General features: G+C 40.4%; 1 protein-coding gene across 1 annotated transcript in view; it reads left to right on the top strand.

The window, feature by feature from the left end:
* Positions 1-6,834, top strand: part of TMEM26 (transmembrane protein 26) — a 49,172-nt gene extending 42,338 nt beyond the window's left edge. The window contains exon 6 of the mRNA XM_072628865.1: positions 1,696-6,834. Coding sequence (XP_072484966.1) covers positions 1,696-2,108 — 413 coding nt within the window. The 3' untranslated portion in view covers positions 2,109-6,834. The remainder of the gene's footprint in view (positions 1-1,695) is intronic.
* The last annotated feature ends 16,125 nt before the right edge of the window (positions 6,835-22,959 follow it).

Genomic DNA, 22,959 nt, shown 5'->3' on the forward strand with positions numbered 1-22,959 from the left:
TCCCTTTACAAATTGTTTAACCTTAGGGCCATCTCAGAATCTTAACATTTTGTAATTAGATATGGCCTCTAAGTCTTTCTCTCGCTCCATGTGCCCTTTATACTTACATTAGGTCACTGGCATCATGTTAATTAGCATTTGCTGATTTCTTCCTTTCTAAGCACTTTTGAGGACAGTAATAAAAATGACTGATTCATTGAACTGGTACAAAGTTATTACATATCACCATACTCCCCAAGCTAGATTTCTTGAATGAATATGAAGTTGCGGCCTCACAAAATCCTAGAGTATCAGAGTGGGAAGGGGTATGGTCCAATGGAAAGAGGGTCAAGCACAAGTCAACGTTTTGTCACATGCTACCTAAGGGATGATAGCTAAGTCATATAACCTCTCTGGACCTTAATTCCATTGTCTGTTAAGTGAGAGTCTTGGAATGGATGGCCTTAGATATCCTTTCCAGGTCTCAGAGACTGTTTAGACCTAATCTGGAAAATATTCTTTTCTAGAGCATATGCAAGGAGCTGTCACTCAATCTTTGTTTAGAAATCTCCAGGGAGAAGCCTGGGATTCCCATCTATAATGTCTATTTCTTTTCCACTTATTCTGTGACTTTGAAATAAAACTTTTTATCTTCACTACTACACTATAACTGTTCCCTGGATAAAAGGAGATAAAGCTTTGTAGTGACCTTTGGGGGAGAGGGATATCTATTAAGCATTCTCCTGCATCAAACCTTTTTCATCTTGTCTGTTGTGACACATATGTCCAGCTTCCTTGACCCTGATGACATGGTACTCCTCTTTTGTCTCCAGTCACCCATTTTGTCATTGCCTGAATTCTCATTTCTAGTATTGATGAACTATGGGTTATCCCTAAGTTGTCATCAGAGGTTCCCTACACATGTACCTTAAGGTCATTTTCTGTAGATTGTAGGTTGCTTGGGTTGGGGCTGTTTCATTTTTTTTTTTTGTATCTCTGTTATACTGAAAAAATGTAAATGTTCTTTTGCAACTTCCAAGGTATTCTACATAAAATAAGCATTCAAGTATTAATACCTGGCTAATTCTTACAATGCTCTGAAGTAGAAGTGCACTAGATAAATGTTTTCTATGTACTTTACTAGTTTGGGATTTGAACTAGACATTAATATGAGTATCAGTTTTGAGTGTGAATTATCTATTTGTGTTGAATTATTGGTCTGTAAGAATCTCCTATATTCTAAGTCAGAGGTTAAATTACAGGCATCCCAACTACCAAAAATATAAAGGGCCTATTGCTAACATATTTCCCAGAGCTAGGGTCCCATGTGTGGAATACACACAAAGTGCAGAACACCTTAAAAGGTATCAGTTCATTCACCATTTTATATCTCTTTATGCACCTATCTTTTCCACAGATACCTCATAATTTCTCAAATGTCATAATTGAACCTACCTTCATAGGCAAAAATGCCTCATAGTAAGACAGTCAAAAGTTACCCAAAAACACCAGCCCAAAATGCCCTTTTCACAAAATTCCATTTTTCTTTAAAGACACAGTAGCAGTATCAGGAGCCTCTGCAATAGAGGATAATAAACCTCTGTTTATCTTCAAAGATACAAGGGCAAATCTGAAATAGTCTTCGGCTAGCAGCAGCTTATATTCATTGTCTGTGCCCTTTGAAGGTATACTGATGGACCTGTCTTGCGTTTACAGTACAGCATTTTGTCTGCCCCTCATCTGTGATATCGAAGGGATTCACCAGCTTGTTCCTCTGCCAGTACAGTGCTGACTTGTGGAACATTGGAATCAGCCTCTTCATCCAGGATGGTCCTTTCCTGATTGTCCGCCTCATCCTGATGACCTATTTTGGAGTAATCAACCAGATGCTCGTATTCTTTGCTGCAAAGAACTTCCTCGTGGTGATGCTGCAGCTTTACCGCTTAATTGTGCTGGTGTTGGACGTCAAGGCTTCCTTGAGGAAGCAGCCTCAAAGCCTGAAAAGAGAGGAAAGCTTTCCAAATCAGCCTGGGGAAAGTAGGCTTTCACCCAGAGCCAGAGATGGTGCAACCACAGAAGGAGCACCGATTCCTTTGGAAGACTTCCTAGAGACAGCTGAGTGTTGCTGAGTTCAGAGATTAAGTCTTCCCAACAGTAAGTTACTTCAACAATCCACCAAACATTTAAGTGCCTACTGTATACCAGGCACTGGGGAAACAGAAGAAAACAAAAGAATCCCTGACTACAAGGAGTTTATATTCTACCTTCAAGTAAACTTCTGTAAAGTTACATCTTTTAATTTCTGAATCTTTTTGTAGCATCTGAATATAAGTCATTTTGACTTGATCTTTTCTCCCCCCCATCTTAGTACAGAATTTGTTTAAAGATTAAAAAAAGAAGAAGAAAAGATTTTGAAGAATCACCAAGATATTTTTTTAAATGACTGTGCTGAATAAAGGTTCTTTGGCTGATTGCTATCATTCTAATTGTCATCTGATGGAATCCGGAAGCACCAGTTCAGAGATCCAAGAACTCTGGATGTATGTGAACAATATGTAGAGATGTTTTCAGGGGTTTTGGTTACGTGTCCTTCGAAAATAGTGCATAGAAAGCTGAAATATCGAAAAGGTTGCCTGAAAATACAGAGCCTTGGACTTGGTTTCGATCAATAGACTAAGTCTCCTTTTCCATCTCTACTTATGTCTTTGTGACATGAAAGGTTACATTCGGTGAATGAAGAACAAATGGAAGAAAGAAAAGAAAATGTCATAAAAATTACCTCATTGTGGGCAGCAAGCTAGGAAAGAAACCCTGCCCATCCATAGCTGCCCAGGTCATCCCAGAAAAGGAGAATGTTTCTTTTAGGCCTAGAGATTCCCTCACCGTGGTATATAGACTCTCAAGAGATATTATAATACTTGGATCCAGTTCAGTGGGAGCCCTTTCTTTTACAAACATGGGCCTGTCCTACCCAATGCTATTTCTTGGTTCTACAAAAATGCTACATTAGGTCAAACAGTATTACAGGAGCAACCATCCCATGGCAACAACATCAGGGATGAATGTTTGATCAGACAATATCACAGTGAATTTTCACTATTTTGTAGTATGGTTTGGTTATAAAGTACCAATGATATTATTGTAAAACAACCTTAATCAGGTTACCTTACATAGACTGGGTGGTTAGACCACTTTGGGCATCAGAAGCACTGCTCCCTACCAGACAAAGTAGCTGTTTCTGTTCTCTACGCTCTTGGAAGTACACAGTCACTAAGTTTATTAATTATAGATTAGGGTTGGTTTATGAGGACTCATTGAGTTCACTTTTGTAATTTTACAGATTAGGAAACTGAGGCTCTAAGAGATCACAGGATCATGAATGGAAAGTTCCATGGGGCCTTCAGGTCAGCAAGCATAGGCCCCACATTTTGGAAATGAAAAAATGGAGGCCAAAGTTGACTGCCCAAGATCACAAGCTATAAACGTGAGGACCTGGATTCAACCTAAAGTCTTCAGACTTAAGACTGAATACTCTAGACCTTTTGACTTCTAGAGCTTTTCTGAGCCATTAAACAAGTCAGCATAAGAAATGTTGATATAAAGAATGCTGAATTTAGTAGCTAACTTTTATATATCATTTTTATATGTCTTATTTGATCTCTGCAATGACCTGTGAGGTAGGTGCTATTAAGTATCCCTCTTCTGTAGTTGAGGAAACTGAGGCAAAGGTTTGCTTAACTTGCCCAGGATCACCTAGATTCTAAGGTATCTGAGGCAGGATTTGAACTCAGGTCTTCCTGACTCCACATGCACTCTACCACCTATCTGACTAGAGTTTCACATGCTTTTTGAGCCCCTATAGTCTCTTGCCACCACCCCCAAAAAGAATAACATTGAGATTCCTTCTGAGCCACTATATACAAGTGCCTTTTACCCTGGATTTAGGGTAGTGGTAGGCCAGGGCAACCCCAACCCAGCCAGAAATTTAGGAAAAACCAGTCAGAACCATATGGAAAGAAAACCTCATATTCATTTCATTTCTTTCCTCCCTCCCCCAGAAATGAGTTTTCATTTCTCTGACATGGAAATATCTGCCTATTTACTTTCATAAACTTGCATGCCTTTTAGCATGACCTTTTAGCATTTTGAAGACTTTTCCAATAAATAGTGTATATTTTAATATGTTGCATTCAACCAAAGGCAGGAAATCACAAAGAATGCAGATGTTAGTACAGTTTGAGCATTAGCTTCCTAACAATTACAGGTGCTCCAGACTAGCATGACTTGCCTTATGGGGTAGTGAATTAACTGCTCCTGGAAGTATTCAAGCAAAGGCTTTTGTAGATGAATGAGAGTACTTCCATTGGGTTCTGTTTGGTTCTGTTATTGGAGATGCAGGACCTGAATTCACAGAATCAAAGATGGAGAGCAGGAGTGGAGGTCAGAGGTCATCATTATTTAACAGCAACAGAAAGTGAGAGTGATGAAGGGATTGCTTCAGATTACAATATTGAGTAGAGCTGGGATTCAAACTCAGGTTATCCAATTCCAAATATAGACCCCCTTTTTCTGGCTTTGCTAATTACTCCCTGAGTAACCTTCATCAAATGGTTTCACCTCCATGGGCACCAGTTTCCTCTTTTGCCCCTTCCAGAATTAAATCTCTGTTTCTATGAATGCAGTGAAAACATTTTCAAATCACATTGTGCATTTAGAAAACTTCTGCTAAAAATCTGAAGTAACTTGTATTTTTTTTTCTCTTGACAATAGGATTGAGTTGGATTTTAGAGATAAGCCATAAGTGGCCTTGAATTAGTCCAAGAACAACTGGGCCAGAAGACTTTATCCTGAAATTTCACTACAGCATGGCAACATGTAGAAATGTTAGAGAAAGAGTTTATAGACATGTTCTGCTCTCAAGAGAAGAAATCCATGTCTAATTTGCTTAATTCCATCCCCAGTTCTTGTTTACTCTCAGGCATATGTTTTTCTCCATCTCTCTGTCTATCTCTCTCCTCTCCCTCCCTTCTCTCTCCCTCCCTCCCTCCCTCCTCTCTCTCTCTCTCTCTCTCTCTCTCTCTCTCTCTCTCTCTCTCTCTCTCTCTCTCTCTCTCTCTCTCTCTCTCTCTCTCCTTCCCTCACTTCCTCCCTCCTCTTTCTCTTTTCTTATTTAAACACAAGCATATAATTACACATGAAACTAATGGATGCATTTATAATCTTCCATAATAATTTTAAGAGTGGGAATATAATATTTATGTGAATGTAAGAAACCTGTCAACTTCAAAAAGCAAGGCGTTTACAATGACTAGCTAATCACCGAAGGCCAAATAGTAGCTCTTTTTCTAAAAATGCCTCTGTGCAGTTGGGTTCCACGTTGCATGTTTTCCTCCATCTCTTGTAAGTTGGGTGTTATTGTGGATTTGCTCCTGGCGTTATTTTCACATTTAAATATTTTCTTCCAGGAAAACAAGCGTTGAGTCTCCCAAAATAGATTCCGTATGAAAAAGGGTATGGCTGGTGTAAGCATATTTTCAGATGGATCCTGATCAGAGACTTGGCAGGGCTTTCTAAATGGGTTTTTAGAGTTTCAGTAAGGCATCTGATCATGGGCCCTCTTCTGGAGGGTTTGTAAGGGCTGGAGGAAGGGGGTGTTGCCCAGGATGCCAGCTTCTCTGGACTGCTAGAGGACATACAAGGAGAGAGAATGAGATCGAGTGGGTAAAACATTTTGCAAATTCTAAAATGGCTTTGTCAATGTCATTCCCGTCTTTGTCAATTACTATTACTGTTTTAGTCACTGTTGTTGTTGGTTACTGGTATGAGGCCCAGGGTCAATCAGGTAATGCATAGTGGTGCAAACCTGGTACAGAATGGTCAAGGAGACTGGGAGGTAGAGTGGATAGGGCCCTGGAGTTAGAGTCAAAAAGACCTGGATTCCAATACTACCTTATTAGCTCTGTGTGAGGTATTTAACCTCTCAGCCTCAGCTTTCTTATCTATGAAATGGGCTATCTACAAAAAAGCGTTGTGGTGAGATGTATGCAAAACCTTTTGTAAAATCTTAAAGGGCTATATAAACTGTAGCTATTAATATCACCATCCATTATAAAAGGCGGGGGGTAATAACAGAACTCATAGGGTTCTGAAGCTCAAATAAGGTAACTGACATGAAATGCTTTGTAATCAATTAGCCAAAAGTCATTTATTAAGCCCTTAGTATGTACTGTGCTATAGACTTGGGATACAAGGAAGAAACTCAAGCAATCCCTACCTTACCTGAAGTAAATAAATCAATCAACCAACAAACATTTATTGTCTTTGATATTTGCAGAGACACAAAGAAAAAAACAAAAACAATTGCTTAACGGATTATACAAATATGTGCTATGATTATTGTCCTATGGGAAAATCTAAACATGATATACCACTTTTGGATGAGTAGGCTCATACTTGCATTGGTTACGTTTTTCTTTGGAAATGGAGGGGTTATAATGGGAAAGGGATAAGGAGCATCTATGAGACACTAATACTCCTGGAAGGGCTGGGTGGCTCAGTGGACAGTGCTTAGGATTTGCCATCAGGAAGACCTGAGTTCAAATCTTGCGTTGGATGCTCACTAGCTGTGTGTCCATGAACAAGTCCCCTCTCTTCCTAAAGTTTCAATTTCAATAAAACAGGGATGCCAGTAGTCATTAGTTCAAACAATAATGGATGCAAGATTCAGGGGTGACAATATTTGTGAGGCATTTTTTAAAAACAAATTTTAAACTTATAAATTTTAAATAAAAATGTATTTTTTTACTGTCAAATTTAGAATATAATAAAATGTCAGTTATTATTTTGCCCCTAAAAGACAACATGAAATTGGCAACTCTGCTTTGTTCTCCCTTCTTGTAAATGTATTTCCACATTGGCAGATAATAAGATGATCACAAGAGGCAGTGGGAGAAATGGATGCAAAGAGGGGTGGGGTACTGGGAAGCTCCAGGGTAAAGTTTTCTCTCTGAGCTATGGGATCATGAGTAAGTCACTTTTTCTTGATCATAGGACCATAGAGGGAGAATTGGAAGGACTTTAGAAGTCAACTAGCCCAACCCCTTCATTTTACAGATAAGGCAACTGAGATCCACAGGAGTCAAGTGATTTGTCCAAAGTCACACAGGTAATAAATAGGAGAGCTGGGATTCCGACTTAGGTCCTGATACACCAAGCCTGGTGATCTTTCTACTACACCATACTATAATGTAAGGGCAGCAAGGTGGTACAATGGATAGAATATCAGTGTACGAGTCAGGAAGACCTGCGTTCAGATCTCACCTCAGACAGTTGACACTCATTAGCTGTGTGACCTTGGGAAAGTCACTTAACCCCAAATGCATTATCTTGGGTCATCTCCAGTCATCCTGATGAATATCTGGTTACTGGATTCAGATGTCTGTGGAGGAGAAATGAGGCTGGTGACCTGCACAGCCCTCCCTCACTCAAAACAAAAGTCAAGTGCAAGTCATGTCCTTATTTCTCTGTTGGCATGGTCTTCTTCAGCAACGAAGGATGAACACCCACCCACTATAATGTAACCTCTCAGTGCCCCACACAACTTTCTAGGACAGGGCCAGAAATGCCATGCCTTTTGCTGATCTGTACTAGTGGAGAGACAGACCACCTGGAGGAAGTCCCAGATTGGGACCAAAAAGCAGACAGGCAGTTTCTCATCAAATGGAATTTTCAGTTTTGTTTTTATTTCAGCTGTGCTAGGTGTAGAATAAACACAGCAGTGATTTTTATTGGCCTATAACTTTAGGATCACCCTACATAATGGAGCTTTATGCATCAAGTCTTCTCTGCACTTGGGGTTTATCCGTCAGCTCCATGTTGTGATTAACTGCTGGCTGGTGGCACCTCTGTAAAAATTAACAGTTGACATTTATAGCGAGCTTTACAGTTGTAAAGCGCTTTCCATTTGCTCTTTTGATCTTCTCCCTGCCCCTCCAAGGTAGGCCATGCAATATTACTATTCTTATTTTACACAGAAGGAAACTGAGGCTCATAGAGGGAAAACAACTTGTCTGGGGTCATACAGTTGTGATTATTGGAACCAAGTTCTCAGAACCCTAGAGCTTTTTCCACTGCTCTAGGGCCCTAAGACATGTTGATATAGGGTAGAATTCAAGATTTGAACATTTCTTATGTTACTATTCTTTCCTAATCATTGAGAAGAGCCTTGTGGGCAAGTGTACTCAGGGCATTGCCATGTCATTTTTACAGTTGGGTCCTCGTACTAATCCATATTTGGGGCCACCTCTGGAAAAGTTTTTAACTCCATTTCTTTTCTTCTTCCCCATTTCTAGGTGACTTCTTATCTTGTCAAAGGAAATATTAACAAAGAGACCATTGGATTTTGGGGTCACAGGATCATAGATTTAGAAAAAGATAGGCCCTTAGCTGTCATCAATCCAGTCCTCTAATTTTATAGATAGGAAGACTGAGGCACAGAAGGGGTCACACAGCTAGTAAGTGACTGAGGTACAATATGAATGTGAAACAGCCAGACTACTTTCCTCTTCTTTCCCCCCCCCCACCCCACTTAAAGCACAGAAAATGAGATGTTTCTTCTTTTCATGGATACAACGTCCAGCCCATGGAATACGGATAACTGAAAATTTGAACTCAAGGCTTTGAGTATTCAGGAAATGAAGGGGCTAAAATTAGCACCACAGGTATTGGCCAGGCATACAGTAAGCACTTAATAAATGTATGTTGATTGGTTGTTTGGAAGGGAACTCATTCAGCCCCATTCTATTTACAGATGAGTAAACTGAGGCCCTAGGGTTGCCATGTATCACCTAAGGCCATACAGGTTGAAGGTGGCAAAGACAGGATTTGAAAGCAAATCCTCTGACTGGAAATGTAGTACAGTGCTTAACACAGTGTCAGGCACTAGCTGCTTAGAAAACAGCTGTTGACTGACTGACAGTCCTCATTTTACCACATAGCACCACCTCCCTCTTTTACTTCTGAACTGCTTGCTGTATTTCTCATTCAAAACATTCCAAGTCATGTTATGTGAGTCATCCAACCTGAAGTTAAAATTGAGCTGCCGATTAGGTCTATAACTTTTGGTCTTGGACAGATTTCTTCTGCACAATAAGTTGTGCTAAGAAAATGCCCCCTGAATATTTGAATACTGAAATGCTAAAGGCTGGAGTTTCATGGATCTCTGTCATGCTGGGATATATTGTCTTTCTGTAATGTTTTCAAAGGAGACCAGACCAGCAAATCCACTCTCAAGTCAGATTCACATAAGCTTAATTGATTTTTCTCTTCAAATTATTGTCTACCCATTTCAAATTATTTATATAACTTTCTCCAGATGACCTTTGTAGTTTACTACATGGATTACGTGCTTTATATAAAATATTTATCTTAGCATCTTTTCCTGTCTGTCTTCCTTCCTCAGATCTACTTGATAATTCAGTTTCTGGGGTTGGGTCGGAGCTCTGGTTAGTCATAACACAATCGCTTGATTAACAAATGGATTTCTTTCTACTGTGGCCTTGACTCTGTTGACATCTACAGCCTGTTTTCAACAAAAGGAGAATTTGATTTGACTATTTGAAAGACAAAAAAAAGTGTATTTGTCCACCATCTTTTTCCAGAGGGAAAATGATAGTATTAATATCCTCCAGTCCTTTAAACCACCTGTAGTTCCTAAGATGAATCCTAACTGAAAAATGGCCAGATTCCACTTCTATTTGGAAGGAAGTGTGCAGTGGAGTACACAGGGAACTATGTTTGACCCAGGGTTAACAATGTTATCAGTGACTTAGATAACTATCATGCCTATTAAATTTGCAAATGACACAAAGGCGGAGACGGGGAGGAGAGGGAGACAGAGACACAGAGAGACAAAGACAGAGAGAGAATAAGAGGTGAAAGAGAGGAGAGGCAGAGACAGGGGGACAGAGAAAGAAAGAGAGGCAGAGAATAAGAGGAGAAAGAGAAGAGAGAGACAGAATACAGAGACAGAGGGAGACAAAGACAGAGAAAAAGAGAGAGAGAGAGAGAGAGAGAGAGAGAGAGAGAGAGAGAGAGAGAGAGAGAGAGATGGAGGGAGGGAGGAAGGGATGGAGGGAGGGAGGGAGAAAGAATGAGAACACTGCAGAGTTGGGATCTGAAAATATTTTGATAGGCTTGAACACTGAGGCAGATCTAGCAAGATCGAATTTGCTAGAGACAAATATTATCATAGTCTTGTGTTCAAAAAACCAACATCAGCAGTTATAACACAAAGGTGTGGGGATGATCATGGACTGGAAGTTCAATGGGAGTCAACAGTATGATGCGGGAGTCAAGACAGCTAGTGGACTCTCATTCTGCATCAAGAGAAGGATGGTATCCAGGCTGAGGTTTTAGCTTTATTGTACCCTGACCAGGTCAGACTACTCATGGAGAGCTGTCTTATGTTCATTATGGGTACTATGATTTAGGAAGGCTATTGCTAAGCTAGAGATTGCCCAGAACAGACCACCAAAATGGTGAAGGTCCTCAATTTCATATCACATGAGGATCAGTTGAAGAAATTTGGAATAGCTAGCCTGATAAAGAGGATGCTTGGCAGGGACATGTTAGCCAGGAGATTCCACTTTCTTTATCTAATAAAGGTTCTAACAAAGCCTAGCCTATTCTTAAACTCAATATGCCTCAAAGCAAACTCATATTTTCCTTCTAAACCTTTCTTCCCTTCCCCACTACTCTAGAGGACAACACCATCTTCCCAGTCCCTCAGATTCTCAGTCTAGATGTGAGCTTTGGCTCTTCACTATCTCTCACTCCCTATATCCAATCTGCTGCCAAAGTCTGTCAATTTTAACCTATGTAACATCTCTCAAATATGGCCCTTTCTTTCTGCTGACATGGCCACCATTTGGATGCTGGCCCTCATCACTGTATGCCTGGACCCCTGCAATAGCTGCTGGTGGGTCTCCTGGCTAGCCCATGAATAAGATACTTAGGCTGTCCCTCATTACTGGAACGTTCTCCATCTGTCTGTCTCTTTCTTCTATATGCATAGATAAATGCACATTTATATAAACATATAACTATATTTGGTATTCTTTGGTATGTACATGAATATGCATATTACATGCATGTAGATTATATATATATTTATGTAATATATATATACACACACATATATACAAATAAATGAATGTTGAATATGTATGCAAATAGAACAAAAAGCACTTGGGGACTAGCTATGATGCAGGGCATAAAGAAATACTTCATGTAGAAGGTAATGTTTGACCTCCAACTTGAAGGAAATAAGAGTTTCTATGAGGTAGAGGTAAGGAGGGAGGGCATTCCAGGAATGGGGCACAGCCAGTGTAAAGACCCAGAAGTGACCCTGATGGGACTAGTAGCTCCTAATTCCCAGAACCCTGGCCAAGATTACATTGGTTATGGGTGGGGGGTGTACCATATTACCCTGCTGATCACATTTCTCTGGTAGTCCACTAACACCCCTGATCCTTTTCAGACAACATGCTTTCTAACCACATCTCCTCCATCCTGTACCCAGGATGTTGATTTCTGAATCCAAGTATAAAGTGTTACATTTAGCCCTTTTGAGTGTCATTACATTAGATTCAGCTCAGTACTCGAGCCTGTCAAGGGCTTTTTGGATCTGGATTCTGTGGTTTAGTGTATTCTCCATCACTTCCATTTCTGTGCCATCTACAGATTTGATGAGCCTCTCTGCCTTTATCCAAGTCACTGATTTAAAAATATTCAAGAGCATAGGGTCAAGCACAGATTCCTGCTGTCCTCCACTGGAGACCTGCCTCCATTTCACCATTAATTGTTAACAACTTCTCTTAGAGTCTTGCAATGCAGTCAGCTCCACATGATTGTATCATCTTTGAGTCTATACCTCTCCTCCCTTTCAAGAAGGCTTTTATGTGATGCTTTATCCAAAGCTTGCCCAAGGTCACCCAGATAAGATGCCAAGATTTGAACCCTGGGTCCTCTGATTCCAAGTCTACTGTTCTTTTCACTTCACCATGACTTGCTCATACAGGAAGGCAAGAAGAATAGGATCATGATTTGGACAAGGGTCCTTTTTTCTTTGGACCACCCTGCTTCTGACCAGTTCCCCCTTTTTATTTCAAAGAAAAGTCATTATCTGCCCAGGGCTAGACGTGTGCATTTCAGTGAAAAACTTGGAAAAATGGATTGTGGATAAAAAATAGAAATACATATTCATATCCCTGGTCTATTTTACTCATTCAGTTTCTAGGCAGTCCTTTTTTTTCCCCTACACTATATTTAACTTGCCTTAGTAACAACATTTATCCATGCCAGAAGGTCACATGCCCAGGATCCAGCTTTCCATGTGTTACAGTCTTTATATTCACAAACCAGCAGGCCCAGACTCCACACTTACCGCTTTTCTTTTCTACTCCTATATTTGCTCATTAATATTTGCAAAGGGAGCAAATTATTCATCTATAAATAGATATTAGGATAATTGATCTCTATTTTCCTACATGATATTTTAGAAAGGAAGACTGAAGATTAAACACTCTAGGTGCCCACTTTCATATTGCATAGCTATTGTGTGATGTCTGGAGGAATGCCAACTATTCTTATAATTTCTCTGGTTGACCAAAATAAGGAAATAAAAGTCTTTCCCAATGTCAGCCCACTGCTACCACCACTACCACCATTACCACAACCACCAAGAGTTATAGTGCCACAAAGTCCACAATTAGCCTAAACATTTGTTTGCTTTATATAACACCCCTCAGTCAGAAACTGCCCATTAACCACACCTGTAACCCAGGGTGACTGGGATTTTAGCCAGGGCATTGAGATTTAAAGATGGTTGACAACACTTGGACTTTTTTGGCAGGTAGAAACATCTAGCTTAGTACCTAGTTAGCAAGATTAATTAGTTAAAATGGGAAGCTGCCAGATGGCCCACTTCCTCTCTGCAGTAGCTGCACCCTGAAGTAAGTTGCTCTTCCACCCTGACATACCCTGCTCTCTGTCCCAATGGTGGCTCTTGCAGCCCTGTCATTGGGTGGACCCGAGGGTCTCTGCCTTTCCCCACAGGACAGTTTCCCATCATGCCTCATCCCATGGTCTCTTTTGTACCAAGTTATCTCACATCAGCAACTCAATTTTTTGCACAATGTGCCCCAGGGGGGTCATGTGTCTTTAATTGCTTGCCCCACATCCTGGAACTATTTATGGCTCTGCTATCTGCACTGAAACCCAGGTACTGGAGGGGAAATTTCTGGCAGTGTTTATGCATCAACATTCCAACTGGAACTTAGTGCCCAATCTATCCTTCCATACTAAAATCCTGCTTACTCAGCACTCCCTGGCCCTCCCATGATGTGGGACTCTAGCCTACCTCCCAACCTCCTGTTTCTTTCATCTATATTCATATCTTTTGCTCTTGGAATGAGTCCCTTCCTTCTCCTCCTGGACTGTTATTCCTGGATAGTTTAGCCACACTACCTGCAATACCTACTCTCCACCTACCCAGTGCACTATTAGTGCCCCATGAGCAAGCTGTTCTAATGTACACATAATCCCCTTAGCTGTAGCCCTGTCTTGTGTACTCCTTTGAGCTTACCTTATCTGAACCTTGGCTTTCAAGGATGTGTCCACTTCCTCTGGGGTGCTGCCAGTGCTTCTGCCCCTCCACCCTGCTTACATGGAGAGGAGATGAGGTCAGGGACACTTTTAGCCCATTGTTCTGCAGACATCCATTAATATCTTCCCTGAAGTCCCCACATCTGCTTATCTCACCCTCTGTGCATCCAATTCACCAGTGCCCAATACCTTCCCAAAATGGTGCTAATCATTTCAAACAAAAAACACTAATGCATTGTAGGAATAATCTCCTTTCCTTTGGTCAAGTAAGGAATACCCAGACTAACCAGAGGGGAGAACTTCTTAAAATGTGTAGAGAGGATGCAAAAAATGAATCCTAATCTACCATCTCGCGGGGGAACATCATGAAAGGTGTCTGCGTTATGACCTTGCTGTGTGCCCTCCACTTCACTGCAATGACTCTCCTTTGTTAACATTATTAAAGTGGTTATTTGATATTTTTATATGATGAGTTAATGGAGGCTTCACACTATACGCTGGCATGGACTACATATGATGGTCACTGGCTACGTGAACAGATCATGAGATACCAGGGAACTATCTCATCAAACAACATAGATTGGAAAAGGTGACCAAGGTAGATTACTTCCTGTATGATGAGGATCAGATGCCTATAGGAGATGTTAAGAGAATCAGTTCGGTCAGACAGGCAGTCAATCAGCAAACCCTTATTAAGCACTGACTAGGTGCTAGGCACTGGAGAGACAAAAAAAAATGAACATATAGTCTCAAAGGAGTTAGAATTCAAATGGAGAAAACAGTATGCAAACAACTATATCCATGCAAAATAGATAAGAGGGTACTTATAAAGTGGACCAAATGGTCTTTCACCTATCACTCTGCCCAAAATGGTATGAATGTCATTGTTACAAAAGCACCTGGATAAGCCAAAGCACCCAGTAGGAATGTCAGATATTATAACTACCATTTGCATATGGCCTTGCCATCTATAATGATACATACTTCTGGTCAAGACTCAGGAAGAAAATATATTTTTATGATTAGGAAGACACAGATGCACCTGGTTCACAGAAACATTGGGATAGAAAAATTGACTTCATTCATTCACTCAGCAATTATTAAATATCTGCTGAATACAACACAATATGATCTCTAGGCAAAAGACAATTCATTTACAACATGTGGAACCTGGATGCTAAAATCTAAAAGTCCCATTGTCTCTGAAGAGAGAAGCTCCTAGGGTTACCGGCCAGATCTCCACCCTTGGTCTTAGTATAGATAGCTGTCTCTGGCATCCTTAATTTACCTGAAATTCCTGAAGAAATGGGGGATTGGCAAACGTTTTGTTGTCTTTTTTCTCCCTTTAGAGCTGTGGTAGATGAAAACAGCATATAGAGAATTGTTGATCAAAATGATGCCAAATGTTTAAATTTAAAATGGTACCTTGTGGCCCGTTTTCTGTTTGTTTTTGGTATAAGGAAGCTTCTGTGAAATATCCTTCCAATATTAAAGTTTTTGTTTTAGTTATCATGATTTAGATTTGCTTGAAGTTAAGAAATAAGGCACTTTAAAGCATAGTAGTACTTTACACGTAGTTAAGAGGAACATAGGCTAATATATTTAAAATAGGCACCACAGAAAATATCTAGTCCAAAACTCACATTTTATAGAGAGAAAACCAAGGCCTTAATCCCTAACAGTCTCTCTCTACACTCAGTCCACCCATCAGCCCCTGACGTTCTGACAGAGCAACATGATCCAGCATAGAATTCACTCAGTAATCTCAATGCTATTGAAGTCTCTGCCTTACCCTTCATTAGTTCTTACCTCACCATTCAGTGACAACAAGCAGCAGACCTTAACCCTGGAGGTTAGTTATGGTAAGGAGGCATTATCTGCTCGACTCAAGAGTGTGTGGCAGTAGTGCTCAGTTAAATAAAGAAATAAGGGTTAGATCTAGAGAAGGGTTCCATTATACATATGGGGGCTGGATAAGGCCTGAAGTAAAGAGGGCTGGCATCCAGCTAGGGCCAACTTTTTTCCTCCAGAAGGCACTTGGGGTGAGGACTGAGAGGTCAGTGAAAAGTAAATTTCCAACATGGGAGGATGATGAGGTTTCTTTGAGGTTTAGTCCTTAAGGAATCTACCATCAAAGTACAAAGAGTCAGAAAGTGAGTAATAAGGGAGTAAAAGAGGGAAAAAGACTGAAATTGCCAATGGTGTCAGGAGGAAGAAAGCAGATAAAAACACTGAGCATGAGCCAAGAAAACAAAGAAGAAAAGGAACAGAAAGGAAGGTAGCTAAACAAATCAAAACATATCTAATAATATTGAAAGGTGAAAAAAATTACACTTAGTGAGGCCAAGAACTCCAACAGAGAATAAAAGAAGATGATATCCTTGGATAATTTGAAAGAAAAAGAAGATTTTTGAAAGAAAAATGTATGACCTGCATAGCAGAAATAATTGGTAGAACAGGAAAACTTGTCCACATGGTGGGTGGTGAGACTCTTCAAAAGGAAAGGGATGGAGGGAAGAAGGAAGAGACACACACATACAGAGAGAGTGACAGAGTGAGAGAGAGAGAGATAAAAGAGAGAGAGAGAGATAGAGAAAAGAGACAGAGAGATGAGACAGACAAAGAGAGAGAGAGAGAGAGAGAGAGAGAGAGATGAGACAGAGACAGAGGGGGGAGAGGGAGGAAGGGAAGGAGGACGACGAAGGGAGAGAGAATTGATTTCAAGTACAAATATAGAGATGGGGAGGACAATTGAAACAAAAGGTGATAATTTTGAAAGAAAACTAGATCTCTATAAAAGAAAGATATATTGATCTTGAAAACAAAGATGAATAGAGATAATTTAGGAACAGAGATTTCCAGAATGAACACAAGTTTTAAAAAACTGGACAGTGTAATACACAAAATAAGAAAACTGCCTAAAATTTCTGAGTCCATTAAACAAAGTGCCAATTTTAAGTTCTCAGATCACCTCCAAAACAAATATACAAAATGAAAAACGATTTTCCAAACTCAAAGACATAGAGAAGTTAGACTTTACAATTCCAATGACAAGGTAGAAAGACGCACATACACATAGCTCCGAACCCACAACCCACAGAATGGCTACAGGGGAGTAACTCACGGCGAATTCTACACCCAGAGGCCACGGAATATTGGAGCGAGGGAGATTTCTGTTCTGGAGGGACCTGCAAACCTCTCGCAAAAGGTCCGTTGTGCTGCAGACGTGGAGCCCAGCCCAGCCCAGACCTGCTGCGGCCACGGCACCAAGAGAAACAGACCCGAGCAGGCTTCAGGGACGGGATCTCCAGTGGCCGCACAAGTCCCTCTGCCCACAGGTGACGGGGGTTGGTGAGAGAGTCTCTTTGGCGGGTTGAGAGGGGAGTGGGGTGCCCCCATGATTCGGGCAACCCCGGGAGGTAGAAGCTGAGAGGTGGCTGCAGACTGGGGCTCCCCAAGCGGGCGGGAGCCTGAATCCATTGTGGAAGGTCTGTGCATAAACCCCCTGAGGGATCTGAGCCTGAGAGGCGGCCCTGCCCCGACCTGACCACCTGAACATAATCTCATACTGAATAGCAGCCCTGCCCCCGCCAAAAGCACTAAGGCTGGAAGCAGCATTTGAATCTCAGTCCCCAAACTTTGGCTGGGAGGATCAGGAGGCGAGGTGGGTGTGAGGAGAATATTCAGAGGTCAAGTCACTGGCTAGGAAAATAACCAGAAAAGGGAAAAGAAACAAGACTATTGAAGGCTACTTTCTTGGAGAACAGGCATTTCCTCCTTTCCTTTCTGATGAGGAAGAACAATGCTTACCATCAGGCAAAGACACAGAAATCAAGGATTCTGTGTCCCAGCCCACCCAATGGGCTCAGGCCATGGAAGAGCTCAAAAAGAATTTTGAAAATCAAGTTAGAAAGGTGGAGGAAAAACTGGGAAGAGAAATGAGAGAGATGAAAGAAAAGCATGAAAAGCAGATCAGCTCCCTGCTAAAGGAGACCCAAAAAAATGTTGAAGAAATTAACACCTTGAAAACTAGCCTAACTCAATTGGCAAAAGAGGTTCAAAAGGCCAATGAGGAGAAGAATGCTTTCAAAAGCAGAATTAGCCAAATGGAAAAGGAGATTCAAAAGCTCACTGAAGAAAATAGTTCTTTCAAAACTAGAATGGCACAAATGGAGGCTAAGGACTTTGCGAGAAAGCATGATATCACAGAACAAAGAGAGAATAATGGAAAAATGGAAGATAATGTGAAATATCTCATTGGAAAAACAACTGACCTGGAAAATAGATTCAGGAAAGACAATCTAAAAATTTTGGGACTACCTGAAAGCCATGATCAAAAGAAGAGCCTAGACATCATCTTCCATGAAATTATCAAGGAAAACTGCCCTGAGATTCTAGAACCAGAGGGCAAAATAAATATTCAAGGAATCCACAGAACACTGCCTGAAAGAGATCCAAAAAGAGAAACTCCTAGGAACATTGTGGCCAAATTCCAGAGTTCCCAGGTCAAGGAGAAAATATTGCAAGCAGCTAGAAAGAAACAATTCAAGTATTGTGGAAATACAATCAGGATAACACAAGATCTAGCAGCCTCTACATTAAGGGATCGAAGGGCATGGAATAGGATATTTCAGAAGTCAAAGGAACTAGCACTAAAACCAAGAATCACCTACCCAGCAAAACTGAGTATAATACTTCAGGGGAAAAATTGGTCTTTCAATGAAATAGAGGATTTTCAAGCATTCTTGATGAAAAGACCAGAGCTGAAAAGATAATTTGACTTTCAAATACAAGAATGAAGAGAACCATGAAAAGGTGAACAGCAAAGAGAAGTCATAAGGGACTTACTAAAGTTGAACTGTTTACTTTCCTACATGGAAAGACAATATTTGTAACTCTTGAAACATTTCAGCATCTGGGTACTGGGTGGGAGTACACACACACACATGCACACACGCACACATACATAGAGGCAGAGTGCACAGAGTGAATTGAAGAGGATGGGATCATATCTTTAAAAAAAAATGATATTAAGCAGTGAGAGAGAAATATACTGGGAGGAGAAAGGGAGAAATTGAATGGGGCAAATTATCTCTCATAAAAGAGGCAAGCAAAAGACTCATTAGTGGAGGGATAAAGAGGGGAGGTGAGAGAAAAACATGAAGTCTACTCTCATCACATTCCACTAAAGGAAAGAATAAAATGCACACTCATTTTGGTAGGAAAACCTATCTCACAATACGGGAAAGTGGGGGACAAGGGGACAAGCAGGGTGGGGGAGATGACAGAAGGGAGGGCATGGGGAGGAGAATGCAATTCGAGGTCAACACTCATGGGGAGGGATAGGATCAAAAGAGAATAGAAGTAATGGGGGACAGGATAGGATGGAGGGAAATATAGTTAGTCCTATACAACACAACTATTATGGAAGTCATTTGCAAAACTACACAGATTTGGCTTATATTGAATTGCTTGCCTTCCAAAGGAAAGGGGTGGAGAGGGAGGGAGGTAAAGAAGTTGGAACTCAAAGTGTTAGGATCAACTGTAATGTTCTTACCACTAGGAAATAAGAAATACAGGTAAAGGGGTATAGAAAGCTATCTGGCCCTACAGGACAAAAGAGAAGACGGAGACAAGGGCAGAGAGGGATGATAGAAGAGAGAGTAGATTGGTCACAGGGGCAATTAGAATGCTTGGTGTTTGGGGGGGAGGGGATAAAAGGGGAGAAAATTTGTAACCCAAAATTTTGTGAAAATGAATGTTAAAAGTTAAAAAAAAAAAAACACTTCATAACCCAAAAAAAAACAAAAAAAAAACCCAATTCCAATGACAAACAACAAATTCTGAAAGCCACTAGAAGAAAAGTTTTCAAATAAAACAAAGAAAGGTAACTCTAATATCACAAGACTACTCTGCATCCAAAAAGTACTCCATAATGGAATGGGAAGCTATGTTCTGAAAAGCAAGAAGAATTCAAGATACAATCCAAAGTATTATGGATATGGATGGACAATCACTAAAACAGGCATTAGAAGGATTCCCACAAAAAATAAAGAGATGGGGGCATATATCTTGATTTGCAAACATTCCAGACAACTGAAACAGAAGAAAAGGAAATAAATACAGCTACCAAGAAAAGCATAAGTAACAAAATTAATTACCCCATCTCTAGACAATATGAAAATCAATTTTTTTCCAGTAACCTCTATCTGAGTCTAGAAAACATGGCAATAAGAAAGACAGTCAGAATTTCTTTGCTAAAAACACAGGTTATATTAGATTCATCTCATTTTCTTGATTGACATGGTTACTAAATCAATAGATCAAGTGTTACTAGATTTTACCAATCCATCAGTTATTAATCTAATAGCTAAGGAGATCTAGTTCTTATCAATCTATTTGATGCATTCCCTCAAGGAATACATCTAATGGATGAAGTGATGTGCACTAGATGACATTGTAATTAGATAGATTTGGGATTTCTTGAATGATCAGCCACAAAGAATAGGTTGGGGTCCATCTGAAAGGAGGTTTCTGGTGGAGTGCCATGGAAATCTGGCTTGGACCCTGTTCTATTCAAAGTTTTATTGATGGCTTGGATCAAGGTATAAGTGCATTATTATCAGGTAGACAAGTGACACAAAATCTAAGAGGAATACCTAACACAATGGATGACAGAAAAGGATCTTGGCAGGTTAGAACATTGGGTTAAATCAAATAAAATGACACTTAGTAAGAAAAAATATGAAGTTTAAATGGTATTCAAAATTTCGCTTCACAAGTACTAGATGTTAGTGCTCAGTCCAGGTCTGAATGGGTATTTATTTATCTGTTTATGTGTTATATCCTCATTAGAATAAAAGCTCCAGGAGGACAGGAACTGTTTTTCATTTTCAATTTTGTATCCCCAGAGAACAGCACAGGGTCCCCCACTTGACAGTGCTTAAGAAGTGCTTGTGAAAATTGAATGGAAGAGGCAAGGCTCGATATCAGTTTGTTTGAAAAAGATCTGTGGATCTTGGTGGACTACAAACTTAAGACACAAACATTTTTGACTATGCAAGATGCTGGAAATACAAAGACAAAAACCAGGCAGTCTTTGCCCTTGAAATGTTTGCCTCCCAGTGGGGAATGGTGGCCTTAGGCTGCATTATTCAGGGTAGGATAAGAAGGTGATGGCACCATGAAAGCTTGATCCAGTCAGTCACCCTCAGCTCTGGGGGACATGTTGGAAGACCCTGGAGAGCAGGAAAGTTTGCAGAGAAGGAAACCAGAATGTGAAGGCCCTCCAGTTTGTACCACTTGAGAACTGGTTGAAGGAAGTGGGGGTGTTTATCGTAGAGAACAAAAGACTTAGATGTTGAGGTGCTGGCCAATACCTGGATTTGGGATCAGACTTGTTCTTCTTAGTCCTGGAGGGCAGAGCAGTAGACAGAAGTCACAATGAGACAAACTTTGGCTCTATGTTGGAGGAGGGGGAAGAAGTCATAACATCTCGAGCTATCCCAAAGTTCAATGGGTTGCACTGGGAAGCAGTGGCTTCCTCCTCATGTAGGCTTTCAGGATCAATATAGCTGACCCAAATTTGGCTAGTATGTTTTAGAGGAATTGGTCAGAGACAAGACAGTCTCTGACCTTCATTCAATGCTAAGATTCAATTATGCTGTAAACAGACCACAGTGGAGTCCAATTTGAAGGCAGCACCCTTGGACCAAAGATGATGACCAGTTTACATGCATTAGGTATTTATATGGTAAATTAGCATCAAGATTGGGTGCACATTATTCCATTGTAAAAAAGCTTCAAAGATCATCAGAATATCATTATATATTCTGCACGCATGCATGCTTGTGCTGAATCTTTGTCTATATCTGTCTCCACTCCACCCGCACTGAGGTATTGTGTTGCTTTTTTGTGATTCTCCACTAACAATAAAAGGATTAAAAATGTTTATCCTATTAGAATTGTCTGTGTCTTTGTAGCAACTCCCTAAAAACCCAAACATCTGGTTCTTGAGGTGGCACACACTGACTCAGGTTGTATACTGTTGTATGAACAAATATGAAATATGAAATAATATGAAATAAGCTTGGTTCATATTATCTTAATAAAGGTTTTTTTTTTAAGTCAAAGTCTTTTCAGTTTAATAGAATAAACCCTTCCTAATTGCTTGCTATCTGCCAGGGACTGGAGGTACAGAAACAAAATGAAAAATAGTTCCTCCCTCCAGGAGCTTACAATTCTAGAGAAAACCAATATATACACAAATGAGGAAATGCAAAGCATTATCTATTATTTGTGAGGGTGACCAGGGATGAAGGGTCTTCTGGAAAGAACCAAGTTTTTGTTGACGTGAAGAATATAGACCCTCTGTTGCCAAGCTTTGAAAAGAGCCCCAAATGACGATGGTTATTTCTGTTTTTGTTACTTGAAGCTTTCTAGAATTTTGCTCTGGCCCACTTGGTAGGTTGGCCTGTTGGCTTCCTTGCTGATGCCTAAAATTCTGGATGCAGTGAGTTGTTGGCTGGCATGTGAGGTCTACTTAAGTGGGACTGCCATCTCCTGTGATTTTCCACACATGTGTGAAGGCTGTATTTGCAGCATGGTGCCTAATTTTTTTGGTACTTTCTGCAAATGGAATTTTATGTCACTGAAATAACTAAGAAATGAAATTAAAAATAGCTATCAGCATGCATTATGGAATGAATATATTCCATCATTGGTCACCAAGGAGACTGCAAATGGTTTTAGGAAAAAAAATCTGACTAGGATTGGCTTTCCCATAAGTCTGATGTAATTGGGATTTGGTTGAATAGTGCTTAGTGATTCTGTCTGCCTGTGAGATGGGTCCTGAGCCATGTCCATGAAAACAGCTTCGCCTAGAATGATACCGAGGGCAGAATGCATTTATGGCTTAATTTTGTTAGGCTCTGGACCCTGAACTCTGATTTACTTGCAATTTTCCCCCCTTAGGAATATTCTTCTCCCTACCCCATCAAAAATGATGTCAGCTGATGTGCATGGCATGGCTCTTCTCCAAGAGTGGGGTTCATAGTCTAGAGAATCACCCACAGAAAACTAGAGGGTTTTTTATATTGGATATTGGACTTAATTATCTCTGAAAATCTATCTTTGGGTTCTTTCCATATTTAAGAGGACTGGAGAAAAGGAAACTTCCTTTTCTGTTCTGCGCACTGTGACTCTTAGTACATTTCCCAAGGTACTCAAGATAATAAAATAAAGCCCCTGGGAATGGTGTCTCATGGACCTTATGACTTTGTGCATTTCAGGTGTTTGGGTAGCATCTCCTACTGG

The sequence above is a fragment of the Notamacropus eugenii genome, chromosome 1 (assembly GCF_028372415.1).
Source record: "Notamacropus eugenii isolate mMacEug1 chromosome 1, mMacEug1.pri_v2, whole genome shotgun sequence".
NCBI lineage: Eukaryota > Metazoa > Chordata > Mammalia > Diprotodontia > Macropodidae > Notamacropus > Notamacropus eugenii.